This window comes from Silurus meridionalis, chromosome 10, assembly GCF_014805685.1.
Source record: "Silurus meridionalis isolate SWU-2019-XX chromosome 10, ASM1480568v1, whole genome shotgun sequence".
Lineage (NCBI taxonomy): Eukaryota > Metazoa > Chordata > Actinopteri > Siluriformes > Siluridae > Silurus > Silurus meridionalis.
Genome location: NC_060893.1, coordinates 15178294 through 15197546, shown reverse-complemented (window position 1 = coordinate 15197546; position 19253 = coordinate 15178294). Strand labels below are relative to the sequence as shown.

General features: G+C 39.0%; 1 protein-coding gene across 7 annotated transcripts in view; it reads left to right on the top strand.

The window, feature by feature from the left end:
• Positions 1 to 344: 344 nt before the first annotated feature.
• brsk2a (BR serine/threonine kinase 2a) overlaps positions 345 to 19253 on the top strand; it is a 177943-nt gene continuing 159034 nt past the window's right edge. For all 7 annotated transcript variants that reach the window (XM_046858873.1, XM_046858872.1, XM_046858871.1 and 4 more), the window contains exon 1: positions 345 to 801. In XM_046858873.1, coding sequence (XP_046714829.1) covers positions 708 to 801 — 94 coding nt within the window. In that variant the 5' untranslated portion in view covers positions 345 to 707. The remainder of the gene's footprint in view (positions 802 to 19253) is intronic.

Sequence of the window (19253 nt, the reverse complement as noted above, 5' to 3'; positions counted from 1 at the left end):
TTTGTGCGCTTTTAAGTGCTCCCTCTTCTGTGTTTTACATCTCCTTTATGCCTCCTGCATCGCCTTGACCATCAATAAACCCCTGGCTGAAGTGGGAAAAGGGGGGCACATTTTTATTCGCACTCTCATTATGGGCACCTGAAGTCCTCGGCAGCACTGCACCAGCAACTCGTGTTGTGCGGCAAAGAGACAAGCCCGCTAATTCGCTCGCTCACGCGTCGATCACGTGCAGCCGCGCTGCGAATGGACACCTCCGCGTCCAATGGCGTTGAAGCGCTGCGGTCGTTCCCTCCTACCCACCCTCCGCTCCGAAGACCGGCTGCTCCCAGAGCCCCAGTCTCAGCAGCCGCGAGGAGGAGGCGAGAGCTCGGTCTCCTACACAATGCTCCTCGGACCATAAACACTGCGCTCACCTGCTGCTGCAACTGCCCCTGCTGCTGCCAGAGGGACCGGCCACCTACATTCTGAGTTTATTTTTCTTGCAAACAAACGAACAAAAAAACAAAAACTATCCATTAAAGTGGAAGCGAAGGAGAGAGAGAGAGAGAGAGAGAGAGAGCGCAGAGACAGTGAGTGACGGGAGGAGGCATCCAGCGGAACCGGCAATAGGACACCACCATCATTATCATCAACACCATCCTTCTCTTGCTCCTCAGCTGAGACTAAAGAGGATCACCCTGTCCTCTGTCTCTTTTTACAAGAAGAACATGTCCTCGGCCGGGAAAGAAAACAGTGCCACCCAGCATGCCAATTATGTGGGACCGTACCGCTTGGAAAAGACGCTGGGGAAAGGACAGACAGGTTTGTCCTTCCTTAACTTCTTCTCATCTCATCTCATCTCATCTCATCTCATCTCATATCTCATCTAAACAGCATTTCTTGTATCTAATTACTATAATAATCGCAATAAAGCTGAAAAGTTTGTAGTCCCTGAGGATCTGCATTTCACTCTCTATTACATAAACATGCACTTTCATCACTTTCTGTATTTTTTTCATTTTGAAGCAAATTCAAAGGTATTCCATGTGCTTCCATTAACATCTTGTGCAAATGTGTGTACTCTAAATATATATGTGTGTGTGTGTGTGTGTGTGTGTGTGTTAGGATGTATAAGCCCATCCCAGGCTGCATGCCCTTTAAATGGAATGATACATGTTAACTTGTTCTTGTTATTTCTTCTTTATTATTATTTATTATTTATTATTACCCTGCATCTGTTTGACACTACTGCTCATTGCCTTAAATGGAATGTCACTCGTCCCCAATGCCAAATCATCAAGACAAGGTTCATAGTCGCACCTGAAACGCTTCAGATTGTCTTGTTGCCATGCCGGTTTTGCGGATTGGGATGGTGAGTCCACGACATCGTTTAATCTGTCCTGTGTGCTGCGTGGTCACGTTGGGCAAAATTGGACTGGATTAGTCATTGTGACCTTGCGAGAGCAGAAAAAGTGATGCAACACTCCGGGCTGTTGTCCGGTGGCCCTGCATGGGAGAAAGCAGGGTTCTCCATCTGTCTCACTTGTGTTTAGATTCGGTGTCACCCGAAGAGACCGAGGCAGAGAGAAACAAGCGCAGGGGTTTTGTTTTCATCATTGCTTCCTTACATGCCATTACTGGAGAACTTTACACTTCATACTTTCCAATATTTTGGCATTTATGCAGCTCTAACTCTGCTCATCATTTTAAGAAGGCGGTCTTGATGTTTAATGTAGAGCTTTTGTGCCAGGAAATCATTGTACACTTTAGGATCTCTTCACATCCAGGACTGAAAAACACTGTCTTAATGTAATCTAATGTTCTCTCCGGTGTTAGTTTGGTGGTTTCATCGCATCAGTACATCTGATTCTGCTTACTGAAATAGAGGTGCGCTTCAGACTTTACAGAGATAATGTTTCCCGAAGCAGTCCTTTGGTTCCTCGGAGGATTCACACTCTTGCTCTTTTGAAACACATTTTTTTGCTCTTTCTCATCTCCAAACACAAATGCACCCAGCCACCAAGAACACTGATTATGTGGTTCCACTGTGTGGTGAGTTGGAAAAGAGTGAAAATGCAAATCTAAGTGGTTTTCATCATGTTCCTGGAGTTTACCGGGGCTTCACATTTTGAGTGCTTTCCCATAGTATACAATCCTGTTTTTTATGCATTCATTAAATTCACTGCTTTTTAAGTTACAAAAGTTTGCAGAAATATGGTGTGATAAAATACAAAGATGTATATTTTGTCTACTATTCAGAGCGCTTAAGATATCACCAAGATGCCATATGTTCTGTTGATTTTGCCTTATGTCTTGGATTAATGTTGTCTTGCACATAAAACCATATTGCATTGGTAACCAAAGTTAAAACCTACTTTTGCGACAAAGTCCCAGGATATAAGTGTGAAAAATCAAATGTCATACCTATCATGCCTATCTTGAGCAACCCCCCCGAAGCCACAATTATTGCACCATTGCAGATATGTCGTGTTGTAGTATGTAGCGAGCCTGGAGGAGTAAAAAGAGGACGCATAGATGGAGGATCGTGGGTGTAACTGTGACTGTGACTGACACTTCGACTATGCACTTTTCTCTGTATTCACAGCATCTATTTCTGTGCAATGCATATCCTCGCCTATACATGCTTACATATAGCGCATGGTAGCCAATTACATATGACACATGTCGCATGTTCTGCATGATCAACAGATAAATCTCAGTGCCGTGGCACACCATGAACAGTACGTTTTTATATGTAGCTTATAGATATGTGATTGCGCGTGTGTGGGTGCAGATCATGCTTTACTGACTGACCCTTGCCAGTTTTTTTTGTACCATGGAGCGGATGGCCTGGGGTGATCTCGGGTCTCATTTAATGCTGCAGACATTATGTGATTACAATCCTACAGCATGTCCGTAATCTCTCTCACATGGGTCATGAGGCAGCAGGGAAACAAATTCCACTGTTTATAGTTAAATGCCTAAAAATAAAAATCCCTCCAGCTTTTTTCCCCCCACAACACAATTGTGTATATGTGAAACTGAGATTCAGTCTAAAGAAGGAAACACTGGGAAAAGCTAATCAGCCTGGATATAAAAAAAAGTGCCACCTGCTTGACACTACATGAGTCTGTTGTATTTAGTTGCTATGTAATAATTTTGAATAACACAACATTTTGCCCTGCTTTAATTAGTCGATTTTCAGCATACCTGCACCGGATGTTGGTTAAATCACACGTTGCTTCAAATAAGCACAATCCACTAACCACTTGTTGTTGACCGCGACAATCATGGTACATCGCTGGGAACTCCAATCTCATGTGGCTCAGTTTTGCCATATGGCATTACTTTGGTGCCAGTTTTTTTTCCTCTCATATTCCATGTTCAGTTTTATTCTGTTCACTATTGGGTTTGCTGTGATTATACTGAATCTACACTCGTAAATGTACGCATTATGCATGATGTTTTTGTGTGTGGAGGTGTGTTTTAATTCATTCTGATTGCTGACAAATCAGTGTATGTGCTCAGATTTGATTCCCCTTGCCTTTGGATTCTCAGTGAATCCGAGGATGGATTTGAGGTTTAGTGTGTGTTTCGTTCAATAGAACAGAATTTAATTGCCTGAGGGGCAACATATGCTTGTATGCATATACATTATTTTTTCGAAGCATTTCCTTTGACAACAAAGATGAATTTGAGTTTACACACATTACGAGTAAGAAGAATTTTGCTTATTTTTCATTTGTTAAGCTCTTGACTTATGGTTTTGGCTAGATGTTGCCTCTCTAAGCCTATATAACTTATATATAATCATAGCATTAACCAGGACAAGCAATTCCACAAGTCTTGTCTAAGCGCAGACGGCATAAAATGCCGAATTCTGTCATCCTTGGATTTTCCCCCTTTTCCCTGCTCATGTGCAGCGGCGCTTGTAGGAAGGGTTTATTGAGTCCTGCATGGGTGGTTGTTGTTCGGAGCTGGAGCTCTGGTACAGTGGTTGTGCTTCTGTGTAGGAGATTGTGCAGGAGGCTCCCTCAAGAGAAATGAACCCCATGTGGCTCTCTGATGGCAAAGCCTGTCCAGGACTTTGTTTGTCTAGGTAGATTATTTGGGCAAGGAAATGCTTTTATTAAATAGCTGAAGAAGCAAGTAAGACAAAAACCTTGTGTGTGATTTGTTTATTTATTAATAATATTAGACTTATTTTGTTGTAGAAACAATAATAATAATAGATATTATTCAAATATAAAAAATAATAGAAATAAGATAATTATGAGGATTCAAATATGAAAAGAATTTCCCATGATAATGTAATGTACAGTATAAAACAGCACATATTAAACAGTAGTCATAAAATACTTTTTAGATCAGTAGTTATTGTTTACATTTTTTAATTACTTTTACAGCACACTGAAGGTGTGGTCAGAGCACACGTTTAGCCATGATGCAGTGCTTCTAAAGCAGAAAAGGTAAAGGGCCTTTCACATTTATGGAAGGAGTCTCCAGTGTCAGTTTGTTTTCCACTGCAGAAAAGTCCAACTGCCTTTGCACTTTATGGCTTCTAATGAAACATGATCATTTTAAAAGAGAGGAATAAAGGCAGGCTGTATGTATGTAAATGTACTAAAATGTAGCGGTAAATGGTTAAAAACATGCTGCATCACAGATTAATAAATGAAAAACGAATTAATTGCAAATTTAACTGAGATAAAAGCAGGACATGAGTAGTATAGGAAATGACAGTTCTGGTAACAGAGGGCTGCATTACACCTTTATAGTTGATTTCTTTTTTGCTTTGCCCAATCCCTTTTCTATTATGTATTCTTTTGTGAATAGCGATGTAACCTTTTTTTAATTATATGATTAAACATTTGCTAGATTTAACTTTTTTCCCAAATTATTAAATGTTTTACTGCTAACATTTCATTTGTCTAAAATATTTCGGAATATACACAGAAATAAAACCGAGGCCTGTGATAGTTTCTTTAATGAATCCCTAAAACTACCGGGTGTCTATTATGTCTATCTTTTTTATTTTTAATCCAGACTGTGGTGCTGTATAAACCTGATTATAGACTTGATATTTTTAACCAACACTTAAATATTTATTTGAAAAACATGTCCCTCAAAGTACCACAGTTAAAAAAAAGGACACATTTATTGAAATTAATGGCATTTGGTTGACAGCCTTATTCAGAGTGACTTACAATTATCTCATTCAAACAACTGAGCAGTTAAGGGTAAGGGCCTTGCTTAAGGGCCCAACAGTAGCAGTTTGGTGGTGCTGGAATCTGATCTGAATTGTTTTAATCAAAAGTTCAATGTCTTATCTACTAAGCTACCACTTCCCTTATAATTTGCAATTATAAATGTACTGTTTGTGCTTTATTTCAGTATCGCCTCATGTGGCTGCTTCTGACAGGGAAATAAAAGCAACTTTTATTTTTGACAGTTAAATTATAACATCTGTGTAATTTAACTGTCGAGTCAGAAGCTCCCAGTGTTATTTTTTTATTTGACTATCCATTAGGAGTATCTCTGTATTTTTTGTATACTGTCTAAAAACCTGACTATGAGTTATGATACGCTTGGTCTAAGAAAAGAACAACACAGTTTAGAAAAATACAAAAAAATGCTCTAGAAAAAAACAACACTCAGATTCAGTTTCATCTCCCAGTCTCTGCATGGAGGCAGTTTTTAATTTGACTATGAGTAATAACTGCCGATCAGCAAATGAGATCAATAAAACCTCTTACAGCTGTTGCAGAGGTACAGATCCATACCATTTCATTTGGGATTGGATGATGATGAATGCACTGGGGAGGAATCGGTGCTGTCCGGTGGTTAGGGCAACTCATGTGAGCTGATCTGAAATACACTACCAGAGAAAGGCTATTCTTTTATTTGAGTCCATGATCCATTCATGTTCCTGTAGTGATTATTTTCCTTGGTATTCATTTGTAAGACAATCCACACAGAGCATTTACATTCCACTCGTAACCACGTGACGTTCCCAATTTATTAGATGATACAAGCTCTAGAAGCCGCAGTTAACGATGTAACATCATCTCTCGGTGAAGCAGGTGGATTAACCCATATCAAGTGCATGCTTGCTAACACGCTTTTCCATTCTATGGACATTGACTTGCAATTTTCAGGTCACATTGGGCTGTTAGGTGAAGCTAAATAAATACAATTCTGAACTTTTTGAAATTCTGGTTTGGAAAAGAAACTTGTATTTGATATAGTCGTTTAAAGCATCAAAATCCAAAAGCTAAAATCATGATTCAGGTTTTTTGTTATGGCTCTTAATGTAATTTAAGCCATATACAGTTGTTAAAGCACACAGTGAAACAAAACTTTGTTCTTCCAGGCCCAAAATGCTACATAGCACAACATAAATTTTATGAGGAGCCAATCCTGAATGTCTGTGAGCTCCTGTATGCAGAAGAGGTTGATAATGTTCTCTGTTTAATCCAGCATGAGCAACAGTTTAAAAAGGCATGGATGACTTGCTTCACGTATCTCAGAGGAAGCATGTGAAGCAGTTGGTAGCTGTCATATGGAAGAAACGAGTTGGCTGATTGGCCAAATTAGGGAGGAAATTAGGACAAGAACCTGCATCAGAACTGAATTCATGTCCAAAGAGACTTTTGATGGTGATATTGGTAAAACGTATAACTTTCATAAAGCTGGATTATTAGCTAACATCTGAGCATGTGCTTCTACAGTAGGGCTACTGTCTGAAATATTGGGCTGACATCCAGTAACACTTTTGTTGCATGTTATATTAATTTTGATCATTATTTCTTTATACTGCATAATACATTATTATGGCATGTTCAAGAAACATTTTTTTTTTCCTCTTCTTGTTGAGTTACCTAAGTTTCTTTTCTTATTGGAATATTCGAATGTAAAAATGGGGTGAATGACCTCTGCTCGGCACTGTGTTGAAAGCAGAGTGTCCAAATGTACGAATGCAGAGTGAATACACAGTGCAAATGGAGCAGCGGGGATGAGAGGATGCTGTTAGAGCCAGTGAGAGCAGGGTGAAGAATGAAGACTCCACCCTGCTGCTTTCTTGTGTCTGGACTGTGTTATGCTTCACAGACTAGACATGAGTGGGGATTGTGCTGGTTTGGGGGTGGGATGGGATTCTGATTCCTTTTTTTTCAGTTTTGTCCTTTAAGAAGTGCAGTGCACTGGCCAGTGCCTCTGCTTCTCTGATTTCTGTGGTTGAGTGCGTCTAGGCTTCCAGTCAGCAGTACACATGAGATATTGGGCTGAGAGGGGAAAAAAAAGGGAAATTGTGAATTTGGGCTCAGTACTATGCTCAGAAATATGAATATATAATATTGATATCGCATCAAATATTTTATGAAACATTGTTGATTTCATTACTGATGACTGTTTGTTATTTGCAGTAACTATTTGATTGGATACAAAAATGTATGTTTTTGCTCTAAATGTTTGATCTACCCATAGTTTCAGGAAAAAAACATTTGTAAACCTTATAAATCAAGTACAAATATTTATATATTAAATTGTTATCTTAACAGCTGCATCTTTATTATTTGTATATGGAAAATATATGCAAATAGTATTTGATATTTTAGAATATTGCTCACCTCTTAATGTCAGTATATGTACACTGGCCACTTATACTGCAGGTGGGGATATGGTAACTTAATGTTTGAGGCATTGGACTTTGGCTCCAAAGGTCATGAGTTCAAATCCCAGCCACACCAAGCTGCCACTCCTGGACCCCTGAGCAAGTCCTTTATCCCCATAACTGTGTAATGGTGTAAATGAGATACATGTAAGTTGCTTTGGATAAGGGCGTCTTCCAAATGAAGTAAATTAGCAGTACAACACAAAAAGTACATTTTCACTGAGGTTTTTTTCCACCATTTTGAAGTTTGATATGAACTTAATTCTCGACCTGTATCTGCAATAATCTATGTATTGTGCTGTTGCTACGTGATTGGCACACAATTCAGCAGGTCTACCAGTTTTTATAATAATGTGGAAAACTTTTTAAACCTATGAACCAGACAGCTTTGTTGATAATCTTTTAATAGTAATCATGATATTTGACTTCCACGATTAATGAAACATAATCAATTGCAATTCTGTTGGTCGTGGACATTTATCTGACGGGTAATTATTAGATATCAGTCTTTTTCGGCTTTAATTGGACCATGATTATCTTTGGCTTGGGGACTAAATAGGAATATATTGATTCACAAAATCGAATGTGTATTGCAGTGATTGTAGAACTTACCAAAAAAAATGTACATTTATAATCGTCTTAGCCATAACTTTCCTAAATTTGGTACCACTTCAGTATGAAATGTCAGTATCTGTCCAAAGAGGTTTGTGGAGGTGAGAGTTTGGGCAGGTCATTTTGGATTCTGTTTAGTGGGTAATGCACCGTGTCACAAATTCATGTTGCCCTGCTGCTTTTTCTGACACCAGCAGGAAAACTGGCCGAACCGTTGCAAAATGAAGGGACTGCTACAGTCAATTTTCTCTCAATTTGAACCCTATCGAATGTGTATTTGCTTTGTGGCTTGTTGCTTCTCCACATTAGATTGTTGATTTTTTTTTCACCCTGTGTGTGTATATGCAAATCGCAGGATTTGATCACGCTCAATGACTTTGAGTTTGTAACATGCAATGCTTGGCTGCATCCTTCATGCCCGGTCTGAAACGTTCAATCGTCCCGAATTGTTCTGATGTCCTCTAAAGTGGCTTCTTTCCAATGTGTTTAAAATAAATTGTAATTTATTGGATAGAGTTTGAAAGAAAAGCCAGACTGTTTGTCATTATTTTTAAATTGGGCAAGGAATAACTCAGCATTATATGACATTAAATGTCAATTGAAATCCGCAAAATCTTTTTTTATGTATATAACAATTGTCTTGATTTGGAATTTCATCAACAGGCTTATAATTGCATTTTGGTGTTGATCATCAACAGTTTTATAAAGGATTTTTTATTTTGGAGAAGCTTCTGATTTTAGTTTCTCAATTTCTCATATCTTGGAGGGTCAAAACGTGCATCCACGGTATTAAACAATTTTTGAGAAACGTGTGCATGTTTGAGGTGGCATTGTGGCACAGTGGGGAGTGTTACCGCCTCCTCTGTGGTCTCTGGATCGATCCCAAAGGTTCTTTGGTTTCTTCCTTGCGCTCAAAAACGTGCTGGTCAGTGGGTTAGCTCTAATAAATTGGCTCTAGGTGGGACTGTTTGTGTGTGCATGCTGCCATGTGATGGAACTGTGTCCCACAGTGTCTTTGGGATAGACTCTGGATCCATTGCGAACCTAAAGAGGAAACAACACCAGAATAAATGACTCAAGCAAGCTTTTCTACACAGCACTGGCTGAGTATTTATTTATTTTTTGCATTGCTGGATGATATATATGGTCTGTTCATGTGTATATATATAGTCAATCACTGGATTGCTTTCTATACTATGGCTAATTTACTTGCTAATGCATGTTAAGCGAAGACATCTCACAGCACCAAGATAAGCACAGATGCATATCCAAACTCATTTAGACTGAGATTTAGGACATTCATTCTTGAGAATGTAATGCCATTTCCTTTTGTCTTCACCATGCTCAAAGTCTCTCTGGATGCAATGATAACCATAAAATCAAGCTCGGATCTGCACATAAAGGACAGCGTTACGTTTATAGACCATCCAGTTTGCAGCTGGATGCATGTTCACTAAAGACCTGTATGGCTCCTGGATAATAAAATTTTGTCTACAGTAATAGTCATGTTCTCTACACAGAGCTCTACCTGTAACTTCCTTATGGAATTCATTTAAATTTAAATTCAGACCAGATGCAGCAGAACTATAACCAGGTTCTGTTAATGCTTTACTAAATCATCACATTTTCCACATTTTTCCTTCCATCAGCTCACTTCCTGAGCCATACCCGTGCCCATATTTAGTCATAGACTGAGTTAGAAAGGATATTTGTTGGTTTGGGATTATGGTGTTGTCCATGGTCCTTAACCTGTGCACGCATTGTGCATCTTTGTGTTAACAAATTATTTGTGAAGCATTCAGTATGTAATGTTAATGCATGTTAATGAAGAGACTGGATTGCTGCATGTTAATGACAGGATTTGAACTTGATGCGACGCGCTGAATAATCATTTGCTCAGATTTTGTTTTTCTTTCATTTACAGATTGATATTCTTATGAGAGGAGATTAGTTCATGTATCAGCCAGTGTGTGCTGCAAAATTTAGGGGTGTGTTGGGTGTTTCCATGGCAATGTGATTTCTTTGTGGTTGGGTATAAGAGTTGGGTATGGATAAATCCTTTCATTTGAATTCCGATTTTAATATCTAAGACTTGCTTAAATAAATAAAGCATTAAATCTATGGCAATTTGAATAAAATGGGTTCTGTGAATGAACGGTTCAGAAACTAAATGTTTCATGCTGTTATTATATTAAATACACTTTTAAATAATAATTAAACAGTGTGATTCTGGTCATAATTAAGAATTATTTTTATTTAAACGATACCACTTTTTATCTATAGTAAAGGAGTTATGATTTTGTTCTAGACCTTTTCTATTATTATATACATATGTCTGGAACACTGAAAAGCCATAGATTTTTATTGCTGTCATCTGTCAGTACTTGAAAGCCTGTGCTCATTCTTCCTTTCTAGTTTTGGGAAGAATGTAGTAGTCAGGTCTCAGTGACTGACAAGGCAAATGTGAGTGTTCAGAGTGTTTTGGGATGAAGTATTACTGAATATGTTTCAAAGTTATTTAATGTGTTTTAGAAATGTCAATATGACAGATGAGAGAGTGGCTCTCTGCTTTGGTCTGATGAAGAAAAAGTAGATAGAACACTTTGAATATTGGTCATCACTCTCTAATGTGTGGCTTTGGTTTCTATGACAACCAAAGGCCTGTTCCTGTGGGATGAGTGTGTAATGTACAGTGTGTGTGTTTTTGGGGTTGATGTAGATTCGCAGCCATTCTGGCCTCAGGGCTGTAATGTGTGTGCGTGCATGTGTGTGTGTCTACTGTATGTGCACGTTGAAGGGGGGTGTGCAAGTGGGTGTATGTGTGAAGGATCTTTCCTCAGCCTAGTCGTAATAGTGGGTGTCACCTTTAACTAGCTGGAATGGAGCGATTCACTAAGGTTTTTAATAATTTCATGCAGGGTGATTAGATCTCACTGGCTGCTAATGGGATTTGCCCAGCTGAGCAAGCAGAGTGCTCCTTCAAAATACCAACCATTCAATTAACACTGCCCAATACTATCTCTCTCTCTCTCTCTCTCTCTCTCTCTCTTTGGCCTTTTCTGTATCTCTCTCTGCCTCTTTGCATTATATCTTTTTCTATATCTTTTGGTATCCATTCCTTTTGGTATCTTCTTTTTCTCTATTTCCTCTACCCCTTCTCTCTCTCTCGCTCTCTCTCGCCCCCCCTCTCTCTCTCTCTCTCTATATATAGATATAGATATATATATATATATATATATATATATATATATATATATATATATATATGTATATATATATATATATATATATATATATATATATATATATATATATATATATATATATATATATGTAAATATATAATACATAAATATAAACATAATATATAAATATATACATACACTTTCAATTAGTGTTTCTGCAAATAACCTTTAAGTGCTGTTTATCACTGTAACGTTTTTGCCCAACACACACACACACACACACACACACACACACCCTAAATTCTGACCTAGAAATTTGGCAATCCCATGCAAGATAGTTATGCACCCCACCTGATGTACAATATATACAAAGCTTGCTGTGAGCTCATTTCTACTAGGCTGTCACATGTCAGGGAATTGTTGCAACATACAGGAGAGACAATACAACTACAAATACAGTTTGTGTTGACCATAATACCACTAATGTATTACCATTGCTGACAGTATTCATGATGTTTATAATGGTATATTTCGTGATGTGTGCTCATTTATTTGGTTGCGACTTTGCCATTACTCCTGTGAGAAGTAAATGCTCTAATGTCATAGGAGCACAACTGTAATAGGAAAAAATACTCTTAAGCTCTTAAAACAATAGAGCAAAGCTTCTTTTCTTACTCAGCCATTTTTCAGGTACTTGCAAGGTCCTTGATGGGAAATACAACAACGGTTGTACTGGAAGGAAAGCAATTGCATTGCAGTTTCATGGCTGGCAGTCATCTTGGCTAGTAAGTGATAAATGATGTGAGTGGCACGATGCCCTTCATAAAGCTTTTAGCATGAAAATAAGTGCTCAGGGGAGATATAATTGTAGGTGAAATAGTAAAATAAAAAATCCACTACATTATTCTGTGGTTATTATAATGTAAAGTTATTAATATAAATTTATTATGATGCATTTTAATTAGATATTTGATTAGTTATATACTATAATTTAATTAGTTATATACTATAATATACAATTATAATTCTAATATATACACTTAAAAATTCATGCAGTTATTTGATCAGCCAATCATGTGGAAGCAGTGAAATGCAGAAGAGCTTCAGTTAATGATACACATCAATCATGATGTGGTAGCAGCTAGAAGGCGACTGATATGGGTTTTTCTTTGGCCAATGGCGGTATTTATTTGGCCGAATAACCCCAACCCCCCCCAAGAAATTGTCTCAAAGCAGCTTTACAGAATTTTAACAGTTAAGGTGAATGGTATACATTTATCCCTGATGAGCAGCCATGGCTCCAGTCGATGATCAGCCAAGCTCCCTTCGATGTTATGAGGAAGAAACCTTGAGAGGAACCAGGCTCAAAAGGGGAACCCTTCCTCATTTGGGTGATATCAAGAGTGTGATTATAAATCTTTAAACAATACAGAACACTGGAGAGTGAGAACTAACATGAGCACTGAGATGTAATTATGAGTATTGTTCTTTTTACAGTCTTTTACAGTCATTTGTGGTTATAAAACTAGGAGCTACTGAGCAACCCATAAAATAGCTCATCATTTGTGATCATCACAGATCTAACACCAGCTTCTCCATGCCAGAGCCTTTAAACACTCAAGGAGGTTCAGTGTCCAAACTCCACATGAAGTGCTTGGCGCTGGCACGTCTCTAGATGGTTCGGGATGTTTGCGGCCATCTACTTCTTTAAAGGTCTACAATCTTCATAAGGTGGGACATGACTGGGGCTGGAGTAACCTCAGGATGCCTCAGGATGGGTAGAGAAAGAGAAGCAGTGGAGAGGAATTAGCATAGCTGCTGTTCATAATATTAACAGCACAATTTGATAATGTGCATTTGATCAAGAAATATACCAGTTCATTAGAAGAATAGCTTTTATTTGTCACATATACATTACAGCACAGTGAAATTCTTTTCTTTGCCTATACCATGCTTGTTTGAAAGCTTGGGTCAGAGCACAGGGTCAGCCATGATACAGCTCCCCTGGAGCACTGAGGGTTAAGGGCCCTACTCAAGGGCCCAAAAGTGGCAGCTTGGCAATACAAGGGCTTGAACCCCCAATCTTTACCAATCAACCCAGCACCTTCTCCACTGAGCAACCACTTAATGAGATGTGATACAGAAAATTCCTTAAATTAAACATTTATTAAATAACACAAGCCTCTCCAATCAGTGCACGCTACAAGGTTTTGGTACCCGTGCATACCTGTAGCCTGAACTACAGCTGGTTGAAGGCTTACTAATAATACAGTTCCAAAAGGTTACTCGTGTTCTCTCTCCAAATGTTTTTCGCTCTCCAAAAGAAGCATAGTTAAAAATATACAAGGCAAAATTAAGAACGAATGATAAGAATTTAAAGCCTGAAACACAATAAGCTGATGGTCGGCCATCGGGGAGTGTCGGGGAGGTTAAATGTCGCTTTAGGGCTTTAGTTTTTCCCCACACCATTGGCTCTGGTTTCAGCCGATTCGGCATGTCAAATCAGCAGCGGAGATCATTGGCGAGAAAGAGAATCCGATTGGCTAATTAGTTTAAGGAATGCACACAAGAAAAAAAGGAACACACTTGCTGTCATTCATGCTTTTGTCTATGCAACTCAGCAGACGATTTAAAAAATTTACACGACTCTGTTAGTAACGATCGCGGCAGGTGCACAAGCTACTTGCTTTATATATTCACAGTTGTAACTTTCGGTTTCCCTGTTTGACTACTTGCACCTGCTGGTTCGAAAGAGTTATGTTCTCTCACGCAAGGGTAGAATGTATAATAATCGGCCTAATTTTCAGCACAATCGGACGATGCCGTTTAATAAAAAACCCATTCAATTGGCCGGCCGATCAAGCCGTCGAACTCTAGCCCATGTGTAAGGTTTGATATTTTACGCTGAGATCATCACAGTTGTAACGAGTGACTATTTGAGTTTCTATATCCTGCCTGGCAGCTTGAACCTGTCTGACCATTTTCCTCTGATCTCTTTTATCAACAAGGTGTTTCAAACCCACAGAACTGTAACTCACTCACTGTATTTTGTTTTTATGCACCAGGCTGTATCAGGCTGTATCAGGCTGTTATGAGTGAAATCACAGGAGATAAGCAGTTTTTGAAATACTTAAACTAGCATGCCACGATCAAAGGCACTGAGACTTCATTTTATCTTCATAATGATGTTTGATGTGAACATTAACTGAAGCTCTTGACCGGTGTGCGGCATGATGTTTGCACTGTTTCACCTACCACATGAATGGCTGATTAAGGTCACATTCATCGCATAAATATGCCGGTGTACAGGTGGTCCTAATAAAATGGACCATGTGTATACAAACACATTCATGCATATGTGCAGCTGTCACTTAAATGACAACACATATGGACAGAACAACAGGGACACTTTGTATGTGTATGTGCCTGTAACATTTTCTCTTCTCAAATTTCTTTGCAGGTTTGAAAGACCGGGGAATTGGGGCAATTTATCCTTATTCCACATCGCCCCACTCCATTTACAATCCTGCGTGTGTTTGCAGGCAGGGAGCTGCTCGTTTGATTTGTACAGTGCTTTTCTGTACTCATTGCTGCAGACTGCTGTGTCTCATTACAACACAGCCTGTCGTATCGTAACCAGACTAATGAGAGCATCAGCTCATGCGTTAGTTTTTCCCCTTGCTCTTTATAAAAAGGAACTTCAAGTTCACGGTTTGCTTTTTCTTTTCTAAGAAGATTTGCTACATTATCCTAAGTACATAGGGGTAACTGGTCACAGTGCATCACAGGGTAGAACCAATTAAGTTTGTAGAGTAGCTGATACTAAGCAAAATGGAGAATAATCACCCACTGCATAGAAATCCTGGTAAATTTCCTCGTATCATGGGGCTCTCATGATTGGCGCTGCCTGTGCAACTCCCCTGCTGGGAACTCTCAACATGACTCTTGGCTGGATGAGCCAAAGAATACAGCATTTTTTTTACAGATAGCATAAATCACGCTGTATCTTTCAATTAGGTCCTGCATCCACCTGGCGCTAAGATCAGACAGTGTATCCAGAGATTACACACAAGTATGTGGGTGACTGGTGTGAAGTCTCCTACTGGGACATGGTTACAAAATGATCCTCCATGTCGGACCAGCTATAAAACTGAACTTTAGAGAATGCCATTACACCACAGGCCTCCTTGCAAACACAGAGAAATGATGATAGGAACTATATAAAGTTGGCCAGCCACTTTGCTGTTTTGTGTGTCACTTGAGATGTACTCCATAACGCTATCAGCAAGGCAGGGTGTTGAGGTATTGAAGATTTAAAAGGAAGATTCTCTGTGATCATGCCAAGACCTTTTTTCACTGCCGGAGTCTAAAACAAAGAAACTCTTAAATGTTTTAAATGTTTTAAAGATAGCGGGAAGAGATCCAGATGCTTTTGGACTGCTTTGGCCTGCTAAATGCACTCTGAGGAGCTTGCTGCTCTGCGTGAGGAGACATAGTGTGTATCAGTGCCCAGGTCAGCCTCAGAACTGTTGTTCCGCATTTCATTTTCAAAGCACAATCCCTCACCGAATTGCGGTTTGGGACTGTTTTTATACGCGACAACATTTAATATACCTGGCCATAGGCCACCAATCGGGGACCTCATTAATTCTTAATGCTGGAAAATTTGCAAAGCGATGACTTACCTAGGGATTACACTGATTTATTTTATATCACGCATCATATTTTACTTTATGCTCTTCTGCAAGTTTCAAGTAATAAAGAGAGAGAAAAACAAAGATGATGCATGCAGATATGGATATAGATATGGATGCTGCATTTTCCCAATGTGTATAAGAAATGCCCTGGGAGCGCTGATCTACAGCTCTAGGAGTTGTACCTGTGTCTCCACCCATTCATTAGTTCCCCTCCATGGACTGCTCAGATTTATGGCTCAGGGCTAAGGGACTCGATCGACTGGCCTGGTCTTCTCTGGCTCTGCGCTGCTCGATTATCACCTCGACCCACATGTCTTCCCCTCAAGGCTCTTCTGCATGATTCATACAATGAATTTTTTTTAACACATTTAATTGGTGCATTTTCAGGCTGTATAAATTGGTGTTGTCAAGCTTTTCAATTACCATCTTTGATAAAGCATAGGGTTGTGCTACAAGCTTTGTGAGGTGGTTTGATATTGAGCTGGTGCGGTGGGGCATTGTTGTTTATGCTGAGTAACAGGCAGGAGATATATGCTATTGCTACTGTAAGCTTTGTAAATAGTGATGAGTGTATTCACACTGGACTTCTGAAAAACCTGCTAGTCCAGGTCCCATGGCGTTCATGCATTATACACTGCACATTTATGCTGTTTTCACTGCTTGTGTAGTATATTTTAGCATCAATAAGCACTGCGGTCCTTTGGGGTTTAGGTGAGGACCTTTGAACAAAGGTGTGTGTGTTAATGAGGACAGCTTCCTGGCTTTTTTTCCCACATTTTTCCATATTAGCATCCATCCATCTATCCATCTATCTATCCACTGCTCCATTGTCCATGTTCATTCAGCCATCTACCTTTCTTTTCGTGCATAGTGGTATAGCCTGAAGTAGACCTGGGCTGAAAATGATTCTCTGTTCAAGTGTAGCAATGATAATCAATACGAAAAAGGTTGTCCCTTTCAGATGGTGATTATAAGATCTGCTGTTTCCTGACCTTTCTTATTTTGAATCAATTAAAAAGCAACCTCTTGTACAGTGTGCACTAGAATTATTGATAACTTTCATGGGAAAAAGGCTATATGAATAGGAAAACCTGCTGTAAGTGATATTTGAGAAACATACCTACAGGGGCATTCTGTAATTTTACTTAAACATGGCATTAAAATAGCTTTTTTAAGTGGTATATTATAGTATGTTTGCTGAAATGTCTAGCAGGGTGACCTACACAAGGCATTTTTGCTCACTGGCTAATGCCCTTGCCTCAAATATAATTTAAGTTAATAACTTGTGGTAAATGAAGGCGTGTGTGTGTGTTTGTGTGTTTGTGTCATTGTTGCTACATAATTGCTATATTTATCTCTACCGTTATGCTGTGTAGCCGATGGGAATCCTGCAAAATTAGTCTCGTGTAGTCTTATGTTGTCTTGTTTTCCTCAAAACAGAGGGTACCATTACAATTAATTAACATTTTGTGTCTTCTGCCTTTTCCTGTAATTATTTAATAAGGTTGGGGACACTTGTTGAAGGTTTTGTTTCACTTCTTTGGTAATAGAACCTCTGTTTTGCAATTGTGAGAGAAGGTTCGTTACAATGGCTTTGTGCTGATTTAAACATTGTAATATTGAAATATTGAATAGAATCATTTATTTTTATTACTTATAGGAAGGGTGCCAATAATTCCGGAAGGCACATGTATGCGCTTCTTGGCTTAGCTTACATTTACATTTACATTTGTGGCATTTAGCAGACGCCCTTATCCAGAGCGACATACAAAAGTGCTTTGAGTCTCTAGCTTGGTGGTTCTGTCAACCACATTTCATCTGGATGATGGTCAACAGAACCTGTTAATAAGGTTTATTTAAAAAAACGTATAAAATACAAATGCATTTATTTATTCATTAACATCTGCGTACTTTATCCAGACCAGGAATTCTATGGATGCAGAACCAGTGGAAACAATGTGATATACAGGCAGTGGAAATGTACCCTGGAAGGACCACAGTATAGAGGAGACAATGCATGTACAGACATGTTTTAAAGGGAATGGTGAGAAGAAGTACTCCCCTGTTCTGGAAAATCCTTTCTGACATGGAATAGACATAGAAAACTAACCACAGACTCCCCACAGACACTACCCATTAACACACACTACACCAGCCACAGTTAAAAAGCTTTTTTAAGAAATATGATCTAGTAGTATTTCATACTACACCTATTGCTTAGGACTTAGTTATTTCTTTATGATTTATCTTGTAAAAGGCATCGAACTGTAACAGAACCTTGAAAATGCATTTCTCTTCTTACTGGTTAATCCGTAATCCGTCACACTATGAAGAGCAAAACCACTGCTGTGTTTGCTGGTGTGTGTGTTTATCTGTGTACTTTGCACTGTTTAATGGGACTGCAGTGATTTGAAAGCGTAGGATCGCCACAGGGTGTGTCATTAACGCAAACGGGTATAGCTCCAGAGCCTAGAGTGAAGTCACAGCGTCATCACAAACACACACACCAGGGCTGCATGATTAATTGCAGATTAATCAAAAATTGCTGTATTTTATTATCAGTATTTTTTGGCTTCCGGAGAAGTGCGAAAGGAGTCACTGATGAATGCTTTTCATTTTTGCAACATGCCCACAGCAGCAAATCCATGCATTGGCAGTCATAAGCAGCATCGCTCAGGTGCACATACGCGACTTTCCTGAGCAATCAGACGCACAACTATCCAACATCCAGGCAGAATTCTGGCATGCTTAAGAAGTCATGGTGCGTTCGCTGTGAACGGGAATACACTAATGAGTGTTAATCACAGCCAATACTCACAATCACAGTAGGAATCAAAATAGTCATTATCGTTTATTTGATTAAAATGAACGAGCCCTGACATAGATCCACAAACCCAACCAGCTCACATGCACTTTACATGAATAATTAAATGTTAGTTCTAGTTATTTTGTACCTTCAGGGATGGAACGGCCACTGTTTATGTATTACAGTCCAGACAGACTCGCACTCTTATTTTCTGATCTTCAACCAGGAGTGTGCGTTTGGCTTTAAATAGAAAGAGCTTGCCATGCAGAGAAGCTTGAGGTATGTTCTACCTACCTAGCCTC